The sequence below is a fragment of the Ziziphus jujuba genome, chromosome 8 (assembly GCF_031755915.1).
Source record: "Ziziphus jujuba cultivar Dongzao chromosome 8, ASM3175591v1".
Lineage (NCBI taxonomy): Eukaryota > Viridiplantae > Streptophyta > Magnoliopsida > Rosales > Rhamnaceae > Ziziphus > Ziziphus jujuba.
Window position 1 is genome coordinate 5,751,337 of NC_083386.1, and position 23,719 is coordinate 5,775,055.

At 34.1% G+C, this 23,719-nt stretch overlaps 2 protein-coding genes across 9 annotated transcripts; both read left to right on the forward strand.

Moving 5' to 3' along the window:
* Nucleotides 1–8,748: 8,748 nt before the first annotated feature.
* Nucleotides 8,749–12,272, forward strand: LOC107412911 (protein LONG AFTER FAR-RED 3). Of its 5 annotated transcripts, none has more exons than XM_060819343.1 (6): nucleotides 8,749–9,196; nucleotides 9,439–9,542; nucleotides 9,774–9,846; nucleotides 10,147–10,253; nucleotides 10,337–10,460; nucleotides 10,675–12,272. In XM_060819343.1, exons 2-6 carry the CDS (start codon nucleotides 9,462–9,464, stop codon nucleotides 10,875–10,877), a joined length of 588 nt encoding a protein of 195 aa, XP_060675326.1. In that variant the 5' UTR covers nucleotides 8,749–9,196; nucleotides 9,439–9,461; the 3' UTR covers nucleotides 10,878–12,272. The 5 variants fall into 5 exon arrangements, with proteins under 5 accessions (XP_060675326.1, XP_060675327.1, XP_060675325.1 ...); XM_060819344.1 differs by having other exon boundaries at nucleotides 8,749–9,106; XM_060819342.1 differs by having other exon boundaries at nucleotides 8,750–9,112.
* Nucleotides 12,273–13,088: 816 nt separating this feature from the next.
* LOC107412906 (uncharacterized) lies at nucleotides 13,089–23,555 on the forward strand. 4 transcript variants are annotated; one of them, XM_048470219.2, is made up of 18 exons: nucleotides 13,089–13,236; nucleotides 13,337–13,483; nucleotides 13,600–13,839; nucleotides 14,179–14,325; nucleotides 14,630–14,708; nucleotides 15,017–15,200; nucleotides 15,900–15,965; nucleotides 16,789–17,034; nucleotides 17,894–18,100; nucleotides 18,218–18,521; nucleotides 19,201–19,360; nucleotides 19,469–19,577; nucleotides 20,476–20,611; nucleotides 20,702–20,757; nucleotides 20,833–21,132; nucleotides 21,638–21,760; nucleotides 22,196–22,882; nucleotides 23,168–23,555. In XM_048470219.2, the coding sequence occupies exons 1-18, from the start codon at nucleotides 13,155–13,157 to the stop codon at nucleotides 23,336–23,338; spliced, it is 3,444 nt and encodes a 1,147-aa protein (XP_048326176.2). In that variant the 5' UTR covers nucleotides 13,089–13,154; the 3' UTR covers nucleotides 23,339–23,555. The 4 variants fall into 4 exon arrangements, with proteins under 4 accessions (XP_048326176.2, XP_048326175.2, XP_060676089.1 ...); XM_048470218.2 differs by having other exon boundaries at nucleotides 13,090–13,239; XM_060820106.1 differs by having other exon boundaries at nucleotides 13,222–13,236; nucleotides 13,329–13,483.
* The last annotated feature ends 164 nt before the right edge of the window (nucleotides 23,556–23,719 follow it).

The window sequence follows — 23,719 nt, forward strand, 5'->3', positions numbered from 1 at the left end:
CAAAAGAAGGTCTTGAGTTCATTGAGACTTGGGAATTTGAGAATGCTTTGATCATGTCATGGCTGATTAATTCAATGGATACATTGATCAACAAGACTTATATGTTTCTTGCCATTGCTCAGGAAATTTAAAAGGCTACAAATGAGACTTTCTCGTATTTGAGAAATCCTGCTTAGGTCAATGAAATTTCCATACAAATCTACTATACAAAACAAGGCAATCTGAGTGTATTGCAATACTACAATACGCTAAGAACCTTATGGTAGGAGTTGAACTTGTTTCATGACTATGAATGGCATTGTCCATAAGACAATGTCATATTCAAAAAAATGATTGAGAAGGAACGTGTTTTCGCATTCTTGGTTGGCTTGAACAATGAGCTTGATGAAGTTCGTGGGAGAATTCTTGGACATGAAGTCTTGCCATGTCCTCGTGAAGTGTTCTCCGTGGTTCATAGGGAGGAAAGCAGGAGGAATGTTATGCTAGGAAAAGAAACCCAAGAGGCTCCTATCACTGAATCTGAATCATCAGCTCTTGCAGTCAGAAGCAACCGATTCCACTTTCTCTAATGGTGGAAATGACACTCGAAATAAAAAGGAAAATAGTCCTTGATGCGACCATTGTAAAAAAACTTGGAAACACCCATGAAACCTGCTAAAAATTACACGGAAAACCTCCTCATCTGAAGAACGGACAATCAGACCAAGGGACTAGCAAAGCTATTCAAACGATGTTTGAGGAATCAACACCTAAAAGTGCTCTTGTTTCTTTCAAAAAGGAGCAACTGGAAAACCTTATGAAACTTCTTAATTCAATATCCCTTTCATCTACCTCTATTGTCCAGAAAGGTAATTTTCCTCAGTCTTTCAGTATGCTAACTGAGGACAAAACTCCATGGGTTATAGATTCTAGTGCCTCGACCATATGGCTGGTTGTTCCTCACTCCTCTTCTTATACACCTTGTACTGGCAGCTTGAAAGTAAAAATTGCAGATGATTTGTTAACCGCAGGAGTAGGCAAATGTTTAATAATTTTATTAAAAAACCTGGTTCTAAAGTAAAAATTTCATGCATCCTTTTATCTATTAGCAAACTCACCCACGACCAAAATTATGTTGCTAAGTTTAGTTCTTCTTCATGTCAATTTCAGGAACTGGCTTCGAGGAAGATGATTGGCAATGCTAAAGAGTGTGGAGGACTTTACTACCTTCATAAGAAAAACTCAACCAGACAAGATCTAGTTGGCAAGTCCTTTTCTGCTTCTTTATGTGAAAATAACATCGTGTTGTGGCATTATAGACTTGGTCACCCTAGCTTTTCGTATCCAAAAAATTTGTTTCCATCTCTTTTCAAAAATAAAGATCCATCTTCCTTTCAGTGTAAAATTTGTCAACTTCCAAACATCACCATTTATCTTTTCCATCTCAATCATACAAATATTCGACACCATTCTCGGTAATATATAGTGACATATGGGGTCCCTCACGAATTAAAATTTTTTCAGTAACTAGATGGTTTATTATCTTCATCGATGACCATACTAAACTCTGTTGGGTATATCTCTTGAAACCAAAATCTGAAATAGAGCAAGTCATTAAAAATTTTCATCCAATGGTCAAAACTCAATTTCAAATCCAAATTCAAATTCTTAGAGCAGACAATGGGAGTGAGTATTTTAAAGTTGTTCTTGGAAAATTTCTCTAAAGTGAGGGAATTGTTCATCAAAATGATAGTGTGGATACCCCTTAACAAAATGGGTGGCTAAATGGAAAAATAAGCATCTATTTGAAGTTGCTAGATCGTATATGTTCACCACTAATGTGTTTAAAAAATTTTGGGGCAAAGCTATTGTCACTGCATCATTCTTCATCAATATAATGCCCACTCGGGTTTTAGGGTACGAGACACCCCTAGAAGTGATTCAAAGTATCTATCCCACAAACCGTCTGATTTTTAATTTGGGCGCATCTCATTTGTCCATATCCATTCCCATAGCTGAGGTAAATTTGATCCAAGGACAGTCAAATGTGTTTTCTTAAGCTACTCACCAACAAAAAAGGGGTATAAGTGCTTTAATCCAAAAACTAGAAAAATGTTTGTTAGTATGGATGTTTCCTTCTTTGAGAATCAACCCTATTTTATAAAAACTCAGTGCAGGGGGAGAGTGTGATAGCAGAAGAGAGTTTTTGAAATTTTTAGGATACACTTCCTTTCTCTATGAGCCCTCTCACCTCCGAAAGTCTCCAACCTACGCCTACTTCTCCCTCAGATCAGCCTGATCCTATTAGTCCTTAACCTTCTCCCATTTATGCTCCCATTTCTCCATCAGATCATCTTTTTCCATTTCCTTCTCAAGAACCATCCACTGCTATGTCACTCGAGTTTACTCCACTCACTAAAAAAACTGGGAAAGAGGTCTAAAGTCCAGAATTACTTGTCTATGAGAGATGGAAAAGAAAGGAAAATGAAGAAATTCACACACTTAAGTAGAAACAGTCATTGGATCCACCAGTTCTTGACACTTCAAATTAGAACCCTCCTACAGATCATGTCTCCTCTGAAAGTCCAAGTAATTCTAAACCAGTTCAAGACTTAGATATTCCTGTTGCCCTAAGAAAAGGAAAAAGAACATGTACTTCTTATCCCATTTCAAACTACAGATGCTTTTACAATCTGTCTCCATCCTATCGAGCCTTTGCTACTAATCTGTCTAATGTAGTGATTCTTAAGTCAGTTCAAGAGGCATTGAGTATTACAGAATGCATAGCAAGTTATGGAGGAGATCAAAGCACTGGAGAAAAATGGAACTTGAGAATGTGTTGCAATACTGAACGAAAAGAAAATAGTTGGATGCAAGTGGGTGTTTATGATAAAATATAATTCGGATGGTTCTATCAAAAGGTTTAAAGCTCGCTTGGTCACAAAAGGATTCACACAATCCTATAGAATAAACTATTAAGAAACCTTTGCCTCAGTAGCAAAACTCAACACTATTCAAATTCTTCTCTCTATTACTGCAAACTTAAACTAGAAAATTTCACAACTTGACATCAAAAATGCATTCCTAAATAGGGAATTGACAGAAGAAGTATTTATGGATGTTCCTCCAGGTTCTGAAGATGTTTATTGTGTAGATAATGTGTGCAGACTGAAAAAATCCCTCTGCAGATTAAAACAGTCTCCTAGAGCTTGGTTTGATTGTTTTTAAAAAACGGTGAAGAGATATGGCTACACTCAAACTCACATTGATTATTCTTTATTCTTAGGAAAACTCAAGATAGGAAAACTACAGTCCTAATTATGTACATTAATGATATCCTACTTACTAGAGATGATACAATCAAGGAGAAAAAATGAAGTGGGTTCTAACCAAAGAGTTTGAAATCAAGGATCTCAGACCTATAGAGTATTTTCTTGGTATGGAAGTTGTAAAATCAAAGAAAGGTATTTATGTGTCACAAAGAAAATATATCATTGATTTACATAGAGAGATAGGCTTCCTAGGGAGTAAACCAACGGATACACCTATGAAGTGAATCACAAGCTGGGATATAAGAAATGAGAGGTCTCTGTTGATAAAGAAAGATACTAGATGTAACATCCCGTCCTGAAGTACACCGAAAATTTCTCAAATTTGACCAAGGTTGACCGTCGTTGACCGAGAAGGGATCAAATGTTGACTTTTTATTTCTGATGGAATTTCACATTGACCGAGGTCCCGTTACGAAGTACACGTTGGCACGAGTTCATAGACTAGTAGCACGTAAAAAATGGAGCTACGGTTTGAAAGTTATGAGCAAAACAAGTTGAGGTCCAAACTGTCCAAGGGGTGCCCGAGTTGACTTTTTGTTCATGCAAAGTTGAGCTTTGACTCATGTATGGTTGTGAAGTACTCGTCGATATGAGTTCATAGACTAGTAGCATGCTTAAATTGGATATCTGGTTAAAAAGTTATGGACATGTAAAGTTTTCCGAATACCGTAATATTTTAATATATTTTGACTTGAGTGAACAATGTGTGCCATGTGTCGCATTTTCAACCAATCCCATGAGTGAACAGTGTCATCCACGGGTAGCTTTTATTCTGGCTAAAACACATGAGACGGGGGAGGAGAGAGAGAAAGAGAGAGCTAGAGAGAGAAACCAACCGGCCACCGCCGCTTAGCCATTTTCTTCCCACCCTTTCCATACACGCACCACCCTACCTTGAAGACCACCTGAAAACTGGCCGGCCAGCCAAAAATCATGGCCAACCGACCGCCGACGGGCCCGGATCTAGGCTTTTTTCGACGGCGGCGCCGATCACTTCAAACCCAGATTTTTCCTTATTCCGACCTCCGTTTGCCTCACTGCCTGTCCCGTTGAGTCACCCATTCCCCGATCTACCTTTCCACCAAAAATCACAGCTAGTGGCCACCGGATGCTCCGCCGGTGGTGGTGGATTCCGGTGACCACGGCGGTTCGTCGGGAAATCAACTTTCCGGTGAGTTTCCAGCTCCATCGCCCATCCTTTCCCACTAATTCTGACCCTCTGAACCCAAATCCGATGTCCAATTTCCTCAATTCTTAACGGATTATGAGAATCGAATGCCTAAAAATCTGAGAGCTTTCCGACGAGATTCTGGCCACCTCGGGGTCCGATCTCCAGAAAGTAAGACCAGATTCGTAATCCTCATTTCACAAGCTTTGATTCGATATATTACTCATAAATTTTAGTTAACATTTGTGTTAAAACCCCCAGGTACCGGATATTATTTATCCGAATAAAATATTAATTTATTTGACCATGTGTAATATTGTTGTTTTAGGAGCACGTGTGAGCCGTAGAATTGATCCTATGAAGGATTTTAGTTGGATTGTGTGCTCAAGGTGAGTGACCTACCTTCAAATTAATTTCGGGAATTAAATTTGCAAATATATTTGTATGAATTGAATATTTGAAATTTATATTTTATGTGTCAAATATTTAGTGGATTTATATGCGGAAATTTGATGTCCAATTGAGTGAATCAAAATATTTATATATTACGAAATATTTTGATTTAAAGAATTTTACGAAACTGAAATTGAAATTATTAATTATTAAATTAATTTATTAGAATATTTCATAATTGAATATTTCAAAAATAGGTTTATGTGTTCGATATTATGAGAATTTCTATCTAGAATTATATTGCCAATTTATAATGTTTTTAATATATGTTTTGGTGCCAAAAGAATATATTTGGAAATTTAAAGAAACTGTGATTTTGATTTATTTTAATTATTGTTATGGTTATTATTCAATTATCGTGCACAATTATATGAATCAATTATATATGGAATTTATATGGTTTTTATATTATTGATTTAAATTGATTTTTGAGAATTTGAGAGAAATATGGATTTAAATTATTATGTTTCAAAAATATTTATACATTGAAATATTAATGGCTTGACCTTATGCCATTGAAAAATTTGTATATTCGAAATTGATGGATTTGAACTTGATGGATTTATAATGATGATTTAAAAGAGAATGTGAAAAATTACGGGTTTAATTGGATGGAATAAACCCGATGATATTTATGAAATTTTGATATAATAAAAATATTGATTTATGAATTATGATTTTCTGATGCACCATACACGTACTAGTGTTCTTTATGCATGAATATGATTAGCGGCAGGTGAATTTGGTGAGTGCGCATGTGGGGGTGAGTAGCGCGCAGGTGGATGTCCTGTGGCTGCCATTGGATGAGGGTAGGTCGCCCCTTCATGGTCGGAACGCCTGTTTGCAGCGGCGCGGTGGGATGACACGCGACTGTATATCGGTTTCTCTCTTTAACCTCCTGTCCGGCGGTGTTCGAGACGCTGGGTACCATTGGTACCACTGTTATATAGTGGGTGCATCAAGTGGTTTTCGGAACATGATTTTCAAAATAAATATTTTGAAATTGTATTTAAATTAAGAATATATTTAATGTTGTTTTTTTATTAATTATTTCAAATGGAGGTTTTAATTTGATTTAATTTTTTCTTTGCTTAATTATTCAATAAATTGATTTATTCTAATTATTTAATTATTTCATGAATTGTTTTAATGTGAGTTTTATTAATATTTCGGTATTAATTGTTATGACATGCATTAATTATTTAATAATTGTTATAAGTTATTTTATTTCAATTTATTTCATTATAAATTTGGATTATTTAAATTTTTATTAAATTAATTATTCCTTGATTTTTGGGGCATAAAATATTGGGTTTTGCGGAAATGTTTTAAAAGAGGGAACTTTTCCAACGGAGTGAATGGTGAGGGTTTTGAGAGAAAATATTATTTCCAATTAATTTTTAATTAATTATTTATTTATTTATTCTTAATTAATCAAGTGTACTATAATAATTATTATTATTATTATAATTGTATATTAAATTGGGTTACTCATTGAGATGATTAGCATCTCATATTTTTTAAATTCCGTTCCCTTAGGTCCAGGTTAATCGATGTAAATTGTCCGGGGGCGAACTCGACATCTGAGTTCATTGCCGAAAGTCCAAGAAGCATTTCCTCCATTTTTTCCTCTTCATCTTGTATTGCTTCTTTACCTGACATTATATTAATTTCATATTTATTTGTATAATGCTCTGTATACTGTATTGGGCACATTTTATTAAATACTGCATTAATTCCCTGTTATTATTTTGGATTGCTGTAAATTTGTGGAATTAAATTGTAGTAATGTGGGAGGAATAAGGTGGTGTATATAGAAGTATGTTTTCAGTGCAGGAAATTTGTAGTAAGTCCAACCCTTAGGGGAGGTTCTACCGGATTTTCCATTGGAAGGTCCGGTAGGATTTCCCTGGGATCAGGGCTTGTCTAGGATTCCGGTGAGAAATTTTGGATGGGTCCTGACACCAGAGGTTGGTAAGGCATTTAATATAGCTGTCCCATACACAACCTGATATTATCTATGCTGTTATTGTGGTCAGCCAATTTATGCACGAGCCATATGAAGAACATCTCGAAGCAGTTATCGCATTTTAAGATACCTTAAAGGAACTCTAGAAAAGGGGCTGCTTTTCAAAAAGAATGATTCAAGGAAAATTCAGGCATTTAATGATGCAGATTAGACCGGATCAATCAGTGACAGAAGGTTTACTACTGGGTACTGCACATTCATATGGGACAATCTAGTGACTTGGAGAAGCAAAAAACAATCAGTGGTTGCAAAGGGCAGTGCCTAGGCTGAACTTTGAGCTATTGCACAAGGAATATGTAAACTTCTATGGCTGAAAAGAATCATAAATGAGTTATCACTTCAAAGTGAGAATCCCATGCTGTTGTATTGTGACAACAAATCAACAATTACTATTACTCACAATCGAACCCATCATGTTACATCCAAAGAACAAATTGCTGATTTTCTGACCAACTGTCTACCACGAGTTAGGTTTGAAGAACATTTATCCAAGTTAGACATGATTGATATCCATGCTCCAACTTTAGGGGGAGTGTTGGAAAAGTGTGTTTATTTCCCACTATTTAAGAAATTCTATTTTTGAAAGTATGTGTAATCTTTGTATGATAGAATTAATTGCTGATTTGTAGCTAGCTATAAATTAGGAGTTAGTTTCTCTTCTTCTTCTTTTTCTTTAACTAATTGTAACCTAATTGTATATTAGAGAAGTTTATTACCTCTTATAGGATATATAAGATTGACGGCTAAGTATTATTATAAAAAAAAAAAAAAAACACCTACCAATTCCCACAAGCTTATATAATAAGTAAATAAACGATGACCCATTTGTTTGTGAATGATCTCGAGTTTATGTTCTAACACCTGATGGCTAAAATAAAGAAGAATGTTCAGCCAAGAGTTTGTTTCATGAAAATGTTTTTCATGTTGCTAATGCTTTGGAAATGATAAATTAGGTCTACAAACCCTGTTTTCAATCTTTACTCGTGTTTTGTTGAAGTGGCAGAAGAGAAAGAGGTTATTTTTGGCCATGGCTGATAGATCAATCACAGCAAATGAAAAGGACTAAAAGAGTAGTGATATTTGTGTTGCACATATTGTTTTTTCTCCTAACAAAATATGATATATAATATGCTCAATTTTTCTTTCTTTTTAGTTATTATATTTTTTCATTCAATAATTTCAAGTCTAACATTTTTCGTTATACTTCTAATTATATTAGTAGGCTTAATCCAGTAATAAAATCATTAAGAACACCTTCAAACGAAGTGTCCAAACCTCAATTTGGATGAAAATACCCCTTTTCCAAATAATAATAATAATAATAATAATTTAACTTGATTATCCAAGTATGTGGCACATTTATTTCAATTTATTCCAAAAGGAAAATAACACAATGGATTTTTTTTTTTGTCTTATTAAGGTTACTTTTTCTTTTTTTCTTTTTTGATAAAATCTTATTAAAGTTACTTGAATTCAATATCTCACACATATTATATATTAATTTAAACAAAGTTTTTAAATAATAATAATGTCTTATTAAGGTTACTTTTTTTTTTTTTTGGGATAAAATCTTATTAAAGTTACTTGAATTCAATATCTCACACAGATTATATATTATTTTAAACAAAGTTTTTAAATAATAGTAATACTAATAATTATGTTATTTTCCTTTTGGAATAAATCGAAACAAATGTGCTACATACTTGGATAATCAAGTTAAATTATTATAATTATTATGATTATTTAAATGATGGCATTTTAACATTAATATATTTTGTTGTGTTAATAAAGTTGGTGGGTTTAAGTTCATGACATGACGATGAAAACAAAGTAGGTGAATTTTCTGTGCTGGGTTTCGAGCGTTTTGAGTTTGGCTGTTAGATTTGGTTTTGGTTTCTCTCTCAAAAGATGAACTCTTTCTACTATATTCTGCTCTCTACCTCCATAGCCCTCCTCGCCATTTTCGTTTCTCTTCCTCTTTTACGCCTCCCCAACAGCAACCGCTTATTCTTCAGTTGGAGACCCACCATTGCCGACTTGGTGCTCAGCAATGGGGTTATATACACCAGCGATGATTCTCTCTCTTTTTCTTATTCCATGGCGGTCCGAAATGGAAGGATTCTCCACGTTGGCAACTATTCCCATGTAAAGGTTTTCCTTTTTTATCACTTCCTTTCTTGTTTTCCTGTTCGGTCGCACAATCAGAGCAACCCCTTTTCATGCCTTGTTGAGTAGGTGCGTTTGCATTGAAAAAGGAAAAACAAACTTGGCTATCAACTTGCTGAGCTGAATCTACAATGAAAATATGTATATATGTATATTTTTGTGAGCTTGTTTGGTGTTTGAATGGTGTCTCACTTAGACCCTGAGTAGGGAATTTCTGAGACATTGATCTCTGTTATTGTTTGTTTTTCCAATTGCTATTTAAAGTTTTTCATGTAGCTTATTTTTGATTATGTGTTCTTATGTGATTGCAGCAATTGGTGGGTTATGGGACTAAATGAGTTTGAATCTCATCGGAGCAATTATGGTTCCTGGATTTATTGATTCCCATGTGCACTTAATTCCTGGTGGACTGCAGGTTTGTCAGAAATTTCTTCTTCTATATAGATTATGTTCGAAATTTTTTATGCCTTTTTAACTTGGTCATTACTTCCAAGGTTTATGAGAAATTTCCCTGAAAAGGAGCATTTGAAAATATGATTGTGCTGGCTTTTCATAGTTTTTTTTCACAGTTTATATGCCTCATCTGAGTGTTGATATTTTTGCTCCGCATAATATGACTTTTGAAGTTTTCCCCAATGGAAAATAGATGTCACAGGTGGAACTTCATGGCGTAAATGAAAGAGATGAGTTTGTGAGAAGGGTCAAAGAAGCAGTGAGAGGTAAGCATGATGTTCTTTTCATCTTTTGTATTGTTTTCATAGAAAATACAGACATATGATTATTATTGCTTATAACTGCTTGTTCACCGATTTTATTCATATAAAGTTGTTTTAGTGTTAAAATTAAGAGAAAAAAAAATGGTGGATTACTGGAAACTGCGATGATAAAAGAGTTGGAAGATTTTTTCAATGGACTTCAATTCAGACAAATGATTGTTCAAAAGGGCACCGAAATTTATGTTTCTTCGGCTGGAGATTTTAAATATTAAGTTCTGAAACGCATTTAACAAAACATTTCAGACAGTAAACCAGGTTCCTGGATTTTGGGTGGTGGTTGGAACAATGATCTATGGGGAGGAGCCTTGCCAATGACTTGGTGGGTGGATGATGTTACACCTCAAAATCCTGTGAGCTTTATCATTCTTGAGTTTGGGTAGTTGGATATTATTCATAAATCATAATTGTTTATAAAAATCCTTTTCTTCTGCAGGTTTGGCTAACAAGGATGGATGGCCATATGGGCTTGGCTGATTCACCAGCACTAAAACTGGCAGGTGTTACCAACTCATCAGAAGATCCAAATGGTGGTACCATTATGAGAACTTCCACTGGAGGTAACAACTTAACAATATCTTTGATGCCTGCATATGCCTGACGTCATCAAATTGACCAGCATCTTGGATCTTCGGTCCTATAATTGGGAAATTAACTTATATATACTGGTGTTTATAGCTATGGTTTTCTGATAATTTCTTCCACTGGTCCTTCGAATGTCTCTATGAATTAGTGCTGTTATGATGAATGACATATATTGTTGTCGTTATGCAGAACCTACTGGCTTGCTGGTTGATTCTGCCATGCAATTTATCCTCCCATGCATTCCAGAGGTCTCAGTTGATGAATGCAGAGAAGCTTTGCTTAAGGCCAGCAATTTTGCTTTGACAAGGCGTGTTACTACAGTAGTTGATATGGGGAGATGCTATCCTGGGATATCTGTGGAGTTTTCCTGGCAAGATTTTTCAGGTTTTTAGAAAGTTTCTTGAGGTTTAGTTGGCAGTCCCATTAATTGAAGTGATACATTGTCTTCTTGGCATCTTTTTTCTTTGAGGTTGACTTGAACACACCGCCAAGTGATGAAAAAAGGATTCATGTCAGCATTTTCTAAAGTGATAACAGGACTAAATTCTTCAGGGACATCATTTTAAGTGGGATTATAAATGAATTATGGTAAAAGAACAATAAAGATTGCAATGAGCTCATTTCGACAATCAACAGCTATGTACAACACAATAAAGTAGATTGCAGCATCAGATTTATCACATAGAAGAAACAGATGGCATTACCGTGCATCACTATGCTTTCATCTTTCAATGTTCCATTCATTTCTTTTAATGGTTTTAAGTTAATCTGGCTTCATGCTTCAACGCTTCAAATCTTCCACCTTACGACCGTTTGGCACTATGGTAGTGTCTTTCACCACTATTAGTTAAACTCCTCTTTTTTTACTCCATGATTTCCACAGATGTTTATCAATGGGCTGGTACTTCTGGAAAGATGAGGATCAGGGTTTGCTTATTTTTCCCACTAGAGATTTGGTCACGATTGCATGTGCGGCATCTTATGACTATAGCTTTGTTTTTGTTCGAATTGAATAAAACAAAAGTTGGCTTATGGTTGTTCTTTTTGTGGAATAGCTTCTAATAAATGATTCTTGGAACTCTAGGCTATCCTTCCTAGATGAAACTATTTAATGAATTGGAATAGATGTTGACCTTGTAGGGAAATGCAAACTAATTAGCATCTTTTGTTGTTCCTGAGCAAACTCCTCAAACTCCGAAAGAGAACCCCATTTCAGAGCAAACGGCAAATGAGGATGCATGGTCGGCCATGTTTCATTGAAGCTAGCTTTTTTTTTTTTTTTTTTTTTTTTTGGTTTTTTGGTTTTTTTTGGTCGGTAAAAAGGGTAGCCAGATTCAAATGTTTCTTCCTTCTGCTATTTTGATTTTGTATATACCAGGCAGATGGTCGTGTAATTATTATATCAGCTCTATTTTCGCCCTTTTTTTAAAAAAAAATTTCCTTATTTGTTTTAATGGTATAGCATTTTCTAGTTTTTTAGTTATTTGGTTGGTGAGAGTGTAGCTAAAACTCTGAATTAGGAGAAACCACAGGATGTTTAATCCTTGTTGCTGTTTAGAATCAGATACAGGCCAAAAAGACCTTACAGTCTCATCAGTATATTCTCCAATATCTAACTCCTGCTGTTCTTTGCCAAATTTCATGTTAACCATCAATTTGGAGAGTTGATTTCTGTTTTTCTGTAATCTCTGCCAATTCTGTTTGGTTATACATCATTGTTGATCTAAATGAAAAGTTGATTAGGTTGTGGATAATGCCATCCATGACTAGGATCAGTACCATTTTCTGACTCTTGTCCAGCTCATTTTCTGCCTTCAATGTTTATCTTTTTAAGATAAGCTTTTACAATTTAAAGTTTAAATTGTTTATTTTATTTTATATAATGATACATGTGAGTGTTTTCCTCCATTCTTAACAGAAGTGGGTAATAAAAAGGTTGATAGGACATTTTTGTCATAGTCCATCAAGTAAAAAATCAAAAAATCAAAAAACAAGGATTTTTAAAAAACGTTTTACACATGAAGAAGTGAAACAGCACATGCCTTTCTGCATTATAAAGAATAGTATTTCATATAATATCTCAAAAAATTCAGTAAGCAAATCTCAAATTAAAAAAAAAAAAAAAAAATCAATACCAATTGTCTTATGCAACATAGATACCAAATTTTAGAATTTACGGTCAAATTTACCAATAATTATTTCTTTGTCTAAAAATTATAAACAAGTACATATATTATAAAAAAATATATATAAACAAGTATTTAAGTTTTGTGTAGACTTTTCTTTTACTTAGTAAAATCTAAGTTATTTAATAAGTTGGCTAGATAATATCAAGATGAATATAAATGGAACTTTTTTTTTTTTTTCAAAAAGTTAATATTCTTTAACAATACCATAATTTTATATACAAAAATGAGAAGACTAATTCTGGTATTATTTTATAACTTATTATATATCGCAGAATTCATATAAGATTTCACATTGAATGTATTCTATACAATAAAAAAGGAATAAGATTTGAATTTTCCTTTTTTTTTTTTTTTTTTTTTTTTTTTTTTTTGGTTTTCTAAGATTTGGAAATTCGATCATCCGTGCACATAAAGTGCCATATTACTAAAAGCCAGTAGTAGGAAGACAAGTGGCGAGATAAAATGAATAAAAATTGAACCATGATATTTTATTTATTTATTTATTTTGCTTATTATTGTGAGTTGACTGATCCATTGAAGAAGCTCTCACTCTCAGTGCAAAGTGGTTCTCTCTCTCTCTATCTCTCTCTCTCATTTTCTGCAACTTTCTTTAGTTTTCATTTTTCTGTGAGCGATTAATTCTACTTTTCATAGGGTTACAGCTTTAGAGGCCATGGCTTCTTCTTCTTTGGTCGGTCACCTGGTTTTTCCTCCAGAGAATGGGCATAAGGTGTGGGAGGACCAGACTTTCATCAAATGGAGGAAGAGAGAACCCCATGTCACTTTTCATTGCCATGAATCTATTGAAGGTAATAAAAAAAGAAAAAAAAAAGAAAAACAGAGATAGAGACAGAAGTGCAATAAAAGTTTTTATTTTTATCATTGCTTTTTTTGGGTGTATTTAATCCTCGTGTTTGTTGGGTAGGATCTCTGAAATACTGGTATGAACGAAACAAAGTGAATTATTTGGTAGCTAATTCTGCTGTTTGGAATGATGATGCCGTGGATAGAGCACTTGATACTGCAGCTTTTTGGGTCAAGGGCCTTCCTTTTGTCAAGTCTTTGTCTGGATATTGGAGGTTTTTCTTGGCATCGTCTCCAAGCAAGGTTCCTGAAAATTTTCATGATAGTGCATTTCATGACTCTGAGTGGAAAACTTTGCCTGGTAAGAGAGTATTTCCATAAATACATTCATTCAGTTTCGGTTTTCCATTTGCACATTGACACGTATTCTTGTGTTGTATACAAACATATATACATGTTCTTCTTGAATGGTAGAGATGCCTAAGTGTACAATATTTGGATATTCTTAATTGGTGAATTTTTATTCTTTTTTCGTCTTTTTCTGTTAGTATTTGAGCCTTACCAAGATTGTTATTTGACATGATTATTAAGTAGCCCTTTACATGCTATTGCATTATCATGGTTGTTTAAGATGTAAGACACAATTCCTTAAAGTATGACTATATTTTATAGTCTGAAATTTTTTTTTCCAATGGAACAGTCCCTTCTAATTGGCAGATGCATGGATTTGATCACCCTATATATACAAATACTACATATCCGTTTCCATTTGATCCACCGTTTGTGTCAAAAGAGAATCCTACTGGTTGCTATAGGACGTACTTTCAGATTCCAGAAGAGTGGAAAGGTATAAACTATTTAAAGGCATTTCATATATACCTTTTCTCGGAATATATACTTTTATATGAACCTTGACATTAACACCCCTATTTCTTCTGTGTTAGCTTATTCGATCATTTAGAATCTGCATTATGCTACATGTTAGTGATTGAATCTTCACTCTACAAAATATGATATTTTCTGCTTCATTTTTCTTATGCATAGCTTCAAATTCATACTTTTGTAGGTATGCATATGTATATCTATATTTGTAATTGTTGATGTCTAGAATTGGCGTTGGCTTTATATGATGTACAAATTTCCATTCACAGGTCGTAGGATTTTGTTGCACTTCCAAGCTGTTGATTCTGCCTTCTTTGCATGGATAAATGGTGTCCCAGTAGGATATAGGTAATTAATATTTGTAATGTCGTCTATTTCTTATAAGTTATAGTATTTATCTTGCCTGCACATTCTTAATGTTACGTTATCATCAATCCAAAATTAAATTATTAGGAAATGACTGTTATACCAAATTAACATAAACACAACCCTTCCCATCATGTATAGGTCTGTCCCATAATGGGACAAGGAGTGGAGCAGACATGTGTCAAGTAAATATTTGATCTGTATCTTTTACTTTCATGCATGGAGTCTTCTAAGTGATTAATCCTCTAGTGAATTTATTAACAACCTTTCCAAATAATGTGTTAGGTCAGTCAGGATAGTAGACTACCTGCTGAATTTGAAATCACTGATTACTGTCATCCAATTGGTTCGGGCACTAAGAATGTTCTGGCTGTGCAAGTATTTAAATGGAGTGATGGCTCTTACCTTGAAGATCAAGATCATTGGTGGTTATCTGGCATTCATCGTGATGTGCTTCTTCTGGCGAAGCCATCGGTCTGTATTTCGTCTCACTTTAGTTATAATTGCTATTGTCTTTTATAATTTGTTGAAAGGAAAAATCAAGAAAATACGAGACCATTCTCTAGGATATAGAGGCATACTCATATTTATACCATAAAATCTAAGGCTTGTATATTGAGAAGTCACAGATTGAAAAATGTTAAGTTACCATTTCCTAAAAGCTTGAACTGATAGGAAGTACCCGATTAGCTCTCAAGCTAACATAAGATATATAATATTTGATACTCACCCTCATGTGTAGGCTTCTATAAATTCTCCATGTATAATGTATTTAATGCAAGCTTAACATGGTTTAGGATAATTCTAAAATTCTCCATCTCTCAATGCATTGTTTGGCCATGTACCATAACACAGTTTTCTGGTTCTGAAAACAGCAATTTTTTAAAAAATGCTGTTTTAACCATGAAAACCGTTTTGTATTGCATTGCCAAACAAGTTTCTGACTATATTGATGCTCCAAATACTAAGATTAGGTTTAGATATGGAATAGAAGGACCAAAAAGAGGTAATCGTCTCTTCCTATTAAAAAATAGATGATCCAAACTATTTCCTTTATTTTTCTTGTAAGATTTGCTTATCATTGTGAATGTTACTTTTGTGATGTTTGGTTCCTATCAGTTACCTCTAAGTACACTGCATGACAAACAAATCATTAAAATAACTGATGTGCAGGTATTCATTGCAGACTATTTTTTCAAATCAAACCTGGCTGAGGATTTTTCTTATGCAAACATACAGGCAAGCATTTCTCTTTTTGTTATTGTGTATAAAACTGGAAATATTGTATACGATCGAGTTCAAGAAGTTTTTTTTCTTTGTTCATGGTCAGTGTTTGATATATGAAGTCGGCAAACTAACAAGAAAAATCTAATGGTAAAAACAAAAAAAACGACCATAAGGATTGTTCAGTCTTGACTTTGGGAGTCAGTGGCTGCATGATTGTTACTGAGAAAGCATCAGCAGATCAATTGACCCCTCTTTAATGGGACTCAGAACTCACATCTTCATAACTTCCCTGCAATTCTAATATATTTTGACTGCTGTCCATCTAATAATATATATTATTCCTATAGTATCTCAGATTTCTGTCAATCTATTTCATGTTCACCATGCTTGAAGAAGTGTCTTATTATTATTATTATTATTATTATTATTTAACTTCTAGATGCTTGAAGAAGAGTTAAGGGTTATGAAAATAGTAGGGATTACCTGTTTTGAAATGGAGGCTATGACATCTTCATAAGAAAAATAATTTTTGTTTAATAACTACAATAACCATCCTTCAACTTTTGGATATGTCTTAATATAAGTACTTCATTTCTTATTTTGTACTGAAGAATGTAGCATGCAAGTTCAGATTATAGATCATGTTTTGTTTCCCTCATTTGTTTTTTTATACTTCAGGTTGATAATTGTAAGATATTAGAGTTTTATGTATCCATATTGATTTCTAGGGCATGCTTTTAGAATCTGCATATGTTATGGTGAGATTATCATGTTCTAAATGATATTTATGAATGTGGCCAACAATTTAAATCCTTTTTTGTGCACTTTTTCTCAGGTTGAAGTGAAAATAGATTACTCTCGAGAAACCTCTAAAGAAAACATTCTTGCCAAATATACTTTAGAAGCTGCATTATATGATACTGGTGGCTGGCACAAGACTAATGGATACTCTGATCTGATATCTTCTAATGTGGCCAACCTTAAGCTCAATCTGTCATCAAGTAGAAGTGCAGTCCCAGGATTTCGTGGATATTTTCTTGAAGGGAAACTGGGAGTGCCCAGGCTTTGGTCAGCAGAACAAGTGAGGAATTCAATTCATTCATAATTATGTTGCAGTTAAAAGCATTTTGAACTATAGATACTTTCATGCATCAATGGTCTACATTGCATTCTGTTCTTAATGTTTACAGAAAATCCATCATGTTCTTGTCTGCATTTGCTTTTTTGTTTTTTATAAAATTGTCAACCTTATTTTCATGAATATGTATGCTAAGTTGCCATTGGGTCCAAAAGCTTAAGCTTATAGGAATTGTGTTCGTATGTGTATATTAAGCTAACAAAACATAGTTGTAGATAATTTTAATTCTCCTCACTTGTAGGGAAAGTGGGGGTCCGATCAAGTTAAAATAATACTAAAAGATATTATTAATAATGCAGAGAAAATCATTGGAAAAAATTGCATATACAATCATAGGTCTGTAAATAATATGATCTGTAGAAAAACTGTATACTTTTTGTTCATGGGACCTAGTAAAGTTTCATGAATTTTCTTCCCAATAAATGCACAATGTATGTGTGTTAAAATTAAAACTAGTTTTGCAGTTCCGTTTTTGTGTCATTTTTCTACCTTTTGCTTCAATGGATGAAAATGTGATCGGTATGTGTCTTGTAAGTTAACCTTACAATACATTCCAAAACAGGGAACCACTATTTTGGTTTTCCTGAATGATGGTTACCTTACAAGGCATATAATTACCTTCCATTCGGTTTATTTGATTGATTATGGTTTCTATATGATGTAATTGACTAATTATTCTTTCTTTAACAGAAAAGTTTAGTGGAATTTTTGTATTGCATAGTTTGATTAACACTTGCTTATCTCATTTTCTCTTAAATATTGGATTCCCACATCTTATATGTTTGTTTATGTTCATTCACAGCCAAATTTGTACACTCTTGTTGTCATCCTTAAAGATGAATCTGGCAGTATAGTTGACTGCGAATCATGCCTGGTAGGCATACGGAAAGTATCTAAAGCCTATAAACAGCTGCTTGTTAATGGCCATCCGATTATAATAAGAGGTGTAAACAGGCATGAACATCATCCACGTCTGGGGAAGACAAACATTGAGGCCTGTATGGTTAAGGTGACACCTACTTTTATTCTCTTTGCTTTTCATGGTTCTGTTTTAATGTGCTCTATATATTATGTATATTTTTTCTCTTCTTCTTTTTCTTTTTTAATTTTGATAACCTGGATACAGGATTTGGTTCTAATGAAGCAGAACAATATCAATGCTGTGAGAAACAGCCATTATCCCCAACATCCTCGTTGGTATGAGCTTTGTGATTTGTTCGGTGTGTATATGATAGATGAAGCCAATATTGAGACACATGGTTTTGATTATTCTGGACATCTTAAGCATCCCACTTTGGATCCCAGTTGGGCACCTGCAATGATGGACCGTGTCATAAGCATGGTGGAAAGAGACAAAAATCATGCTTGCATTATATGTTGGTCTTTAGGAAATGAATCAGGATATGGACCTAATCATTCTGCTTCAGCTGGTACCAGAGTTATTTTCATTTCTTGGTTTTGCTGGTTTGATAGCTATTTCTATAAATTACCTTTACATTTATTTGCTTTCAAGAAAATATATAGCTACTTTTATTTTCTTCAGGACATAGACATAGAACTGGCAATGAAGTGGCTCCCAAGTGAATTCTATATGTTTTTGTCGAATAAGATATTCCATATCTGGTGTTTATAGTTAAATGCCTTTGAATTTCAAAGATTAAAAGTGAGTTAAAGCTTAATATATAGAATTAGTTGTCAAGAAAGTAAATTTGAGATTTCTGGAGTCAGTGAAACATAAGTAGGTTTTAATTTAGTGGTTGTGGTCAGAAGTAAATAGCAAGCAGCTTCTTGTGGTTCCAGGATAGAGAGTAAACGTATGATTTTCAGAGACAATAATATTGAGATGTTAGTGTAAAATTTTGTGTTCAAGAGGGTTGGTTGAGGGTATGAACTAGTGTTAAAATAACTTTCTAGTAGCTAGAAGCTTTGAACCAGTGTGAAGAAAATAAGAAACATTAAAGTCTATGAAGGCCTAAATATTAATAAAATCTCTCCCTTAAGGAAAAAGAAAAAGAAAGAAAAGGCATGTTGAAATTTTCATTTCTCAAATTATGTTTTTCCTTATTATATATTTGTTTTCCTTATTATTTTCAATCATGGATGCCTTAGGTTGGGTTCGAGAAAAAGATCCCTCAAGGTTCTTACACTATGAAGGAGGTGGATCCAGAACCTCATCCACAGATATTGTATGTCCCATGTATATGCGCGTTTGGGACATAGTGAAGATTGCAAAGGATCCAAATGAAATCCGTCCTTTGATATTATGCGAGTATGCCATTTGATAATTTTTTATATTTTCAAAATTGTCAAAAATTGAGAGGTCCCTTTGTCATGCACAAGGTCATGTTTAAGGATTCTTACCGTTCAAAGATGGCAGGTATTCTCATGCAATGGGAAACAGCAATGGTAACATACATGAATATTGGGAAGCAATTGACAGCACATTTGGTCTTCAAGGTGGCTTTATCTGGGAATGGGTTGATCAGGTGAAAAGCCCTTGCTTTCTTATTATATATGGCAGATTACAAACATCATGTCAAAATTTTTGACATCAAGCCTTCTTGTGCCATCTCAAAAAGGGTTGATGAATTTGTTTGTTTTTTGAGATAATTATCAAAGCTGCAGCTCACATTTTCTTTAGAAGCGGTGGTGTGGATAAAATGGCTTCTATGATGTTGATAGGTGGTTTAGTTTTCTGCACAGTCATCAACGAGTCAAGAAATGGTTAGAAAATAGGAAGGAGAAGAATCTTTTGGGCATTTTCCTTGTATTATATTGCTTTGAGTGCAAATGCAGGACATTTTCCTTGTATTATAGTGCTTTGGACATTTTATAGTGCTTTATTACTGTCCTCCCTTCGCTTGAACTCCACCTCTAACTTTTTTTTTTTTTTTTTTTTTTTCCCTCCTCCACAATGGTTCTTTTCACCATACACTACTACACCCAGTCAAGTTTTGCTTGGAAAAGATTCCAAAGCACCCCTAGGCTGTTAGCTTCACTTAAGCGTCTGTAGGAAGAGAGCTATATTGTCTTAGTATTCTTGCATTCGTAGCTGAGTATCCATTCATTTTCTAGTTATTTTCAAAATTTGATGTTATATTTCTGTTCAGTTATTACCAAGTTCTCAATATCCCTATAATTCCAAGCTTACAACTGTGGAATGTTACTGTTAATTAAGTTTGTTATACCATTGTTAGGTCATATGTCCTAACAATTTTAAGTTAATTGAAAAATTGACTATTGTTGAAGAGAAGAAAGACAGGAAGAAAAGAAGATCTGTGAGAGAAAAAGAGATTCTGCTCTAGATGAGACGTCTCATTGTATTTAATATTTATATAGCTAGACACCATAAAAGTTAAAATAAGATTTGCACTTTGCGTGCAGGGGCTATTGAAGGATGGTCCAGATGGTAGTAAGAATTGGGCATATGGAGGTGACTGGGGTGATTTTCCTGACGATTTGAACTTCTGTTTGAATGGAATTAATTGGCCAGACCGAACTCCTCATCCTGCAATGCATGGTAATTTGATGATTTTTATTGCTAATGGGTGCTAATATTAAATATTAGCATTTTCAAATCTCAACGCATGGTTTTGATTGTTGCTTTCAGAAGTCAAGTATGTGTATCAACCAATCAAGGTTTCATTTATAGAACAAACACTTCAGGTAATTCTTACATAATTTGCTTATGTTTTTTCATAAACTTCATAGATGATTGGTTTTCTTAATTTCACCTTGCAGTTAAAAAACACTCATTTTTATGAAACAACTGAAGAATTGGAGTTCAGTTGGGCTGTTCATGGGGATGGGTGGAAACTTGGGTCCGGAATTCTATCTCTTCCTCTGATTAAACCCCAGAGTAGTTATGATATCGAATGGCAGTCAGCTCCATGGTCTACTCTATGGTCATCATCATCTGCTGAGGATTTTTTTTTGACAATAACTGCAAAGCTTTTGCAGTCCACACGATGGGTTGAAGCTGGTCATGTCATTTCATCTGCACAAGTCCAGTTGCCTGCCAAAAGAAAATTTGTTCCTCATGTACCTGCTCCTTTTTGACACCTTAACTAGCAAAGAATAAGTTTTACATCTTTAGTGATAGGGAAAAATGCAAAAAAGTGCATTGAGCTATCAGTAGTTACAAAAACCCGTATCAAACTAAGTAAATATTAAAATGATCCCTTAAGATATGATAAGATATATTATTTCTGAACTCTAATATCAGCCTGCTATAGATAATAAGGATAGAAATGAATCTTTTATGCTGAAAAATATTATTTTGAGATTGTAATACCTGTTATTTTTAAAGTAAAAGGATGAGTCATCTAACATGGTTAATCTAATCAAACCTAAATTAGTGTCAACGTGCATGTACAATTATACTTAAATATCTATTTATATTTTGCTTTGTATGAGTTTTGCTAATGAAAATTTAATAGTTTGTCTTTGTTTTGCACATATTTCTTAGTTTAGGGTACTATTTGTCAGGCTAAGCGGTTGTCTTTATGATATTGATAACAGCTTTGTAATTGACCTCACTTTGCAGTTGATTAAGACTAAAGATGCTGCCTTTCATAGTGAAATTATTGAGGATTCAATAAAAATCAGTCAACAGAATTTGTGGGAGATAATATTGAATGTTAGAACTGGAGCTTTCAAAAGCTGGAAGGTACTTCTTACCATGTTTTATTAACATTGTTGTCTTTTTATTATTATCATTATTATATATGAAGGCAGTTTTGGTTCAAATATGGACTTGGGTTTGGTACGGGAAACTTGAATGGTGTGGGAGTAAAAATAAATTGATAAATAATTCAGGAGTTGAACTAGAAATTCTCAAGCAGCATCCTTTAGGAATTTTGTATGCCTTTTTCTGTTGAATCTTGTTATACTTTTCAATGAATCTATTCGAGTCTTTGAGTAGCTCACAGACATATATGAAAATGAAATGAAGCATTTTAACTATTTGGTATCCTTTTCATTTCAATTATTCTCTCTTTCAAGTAGAAGTTATTAAGCATACTTCATGTTATAAGCTCTTCAAGTACTAAGCATATGACCCATAATAAAATGATGATTGGCAAAACATGGTTATAAATGGCAGGTTGAAGGAGTTTCTCTCATAAATAAGGGAATATTCCCATCCTTTTGGCGTGCACCCACAGATAATGACAATGGAGGAGGCTCTGCCAGTTATTTATCCTTATGGAAGGCTGCTCATATTGATCGCCTTCATTATATTACAGAAAGCTGCTCTATACAGAATAAGACAGACCATCTTGTGAAAATAACAGCAGTTTTTCTTGGTGTCCCAAAGGAGGATGGCTCTTCATCCAACTTAGAAAACAAAGATTATTTAATCAAAACTGAGATGATTTACACAATCTACAGTTCTGGGGATGTCATTGTGGAATGTAATGTAAAACCAAACCCAAATCTCCCTCCTTTGCCTCGTGTGGGAGTTGAGTTCCATTTGGAAAAATCACTGGACCAGATTACATGGTATGGAAGAGGACCATTTGAATGTTATCCCGACAGAAAAGCAGCTGCTCATGTTGACATTTATAAGCAGAAAGTGGATGACTTGCATGTTCCCTATATTGTTCCTGTGGAATCTTCTGGTAGGGCAGATGTTAGATGGGTTACATTCCAAAATGAGAATGGTTTTGGAATTTATGCTTCAATATATGACAACTCTCCGCCTATGCAACTGAACGCTAGTTACTACACTACAACAGAGCTACAGCGGGCAACACATATTGAAGATCTAATGAAAGGAGATACCATTGAGGTAATATCTTCTGTTGATAATTTAATTCTTCAGCACCTTTAAAATAGTTCATACATTGCTAACATCTTATATCAACTGTTTCTTGCATTCTTTCGACGTGCACCTGTTTGAATTTATTAGGGGCGTTGCCCTGCTCATCACTGTTGTAGCTGTCTTCTTAAAGCAAGATTCTTTATGATAAATATGTTTCTACCTTTCAATATGCTGTCATTACAACTATTGTGCATCTTAATGCCTTAATATATATGTTGATTTTCACCTCTAGAGTGACAAAATGGGTTACAGGTTCATCTCGACCATAAGCACATGGGTGTGGGCGGAGATGATAGTTGGACTCCCTGTGTCCATGACAAATACCTAGTTCCTGCTGTTCCGTACTCATTCTCGATCAGGTTTTCTCCGATAACTCCAACCACTTCTGGCCAGGACATCTACAAATCCCAGCTCCAAAACTAGAACAAAAGAAAATTATGGATTTGGGTATCTTGGTACTGTATGATATGAAGGTGTAATATAAGAACTATGAAACAAGATGTTTTTCCTTGAGATGACTTGTCAGCTTATATAATAAGTAAATAAACGATGACCCATTTGTTTTTGAATGATCTCAAGTTTATGTTCTGACACCTGATGGCTAAAATAAAGAAGAATGTTCAGCCCAGAGTTTGTTTCATGACAATGTTTTTCATGTTGCTATTGCTTTGGAAATGATAAATTAGATCTACAAACCCTGTTTTCAATCTTAACTTGTGTTTTGCTGTAGTGGCAGAAGAGAAAGAGGCTATTTTTGGTCATGGCTGATAGATCAATTACAGCAAATGAAAAGAACTAAAAGAG

Excerpts from the sequence above, each read along its gene's own strand:
- LOC107412911 (XM_060819343.1), top strand. The coding sequence starts at position 9,462 with ATGAGTTTGAATCTCATCGGAGCAATTATGGTTCCTGGATTTATTGAT. Across the intron at positions 10,254-10,336 it reads ATGTTACACCTCAAAATCCT|GTTTGGCTAACAAGGATGGA; the intron begins GTGAGCTTTATC and ends TTTCTTCTGCAG. Across the intron at positions 10,461-10,674 it reads TATGAGAACTTCCACTGGAG|AACCTACTGGCTTGCTGGTT; the intron begins GTAACAACTTAA and ends GTCGTTATGCAG.
- LOC107412906 (XM_048470218.2), top strand. The coding sequence starts at position 13,155 with ATGATATTTTATTTATTTATTTATTTTGCTTATTATTGTGAGTTGACT. Across the intron at positions 18,101-18,217 it reads TTGAGGCCTGTATGGTTAAG|GATTTGGTTCTAATGAAGCA; the intron begins GTGACACCTACT and ends ACCTGGATACAG. Across the intron at positions 20,758-20,832 it reads TTATAGAACAAACACTTCAG|TTAAAAAACACTCATTTTTA; the intron begins GTAATTCTTACA and ends TTCACCTTGCAG.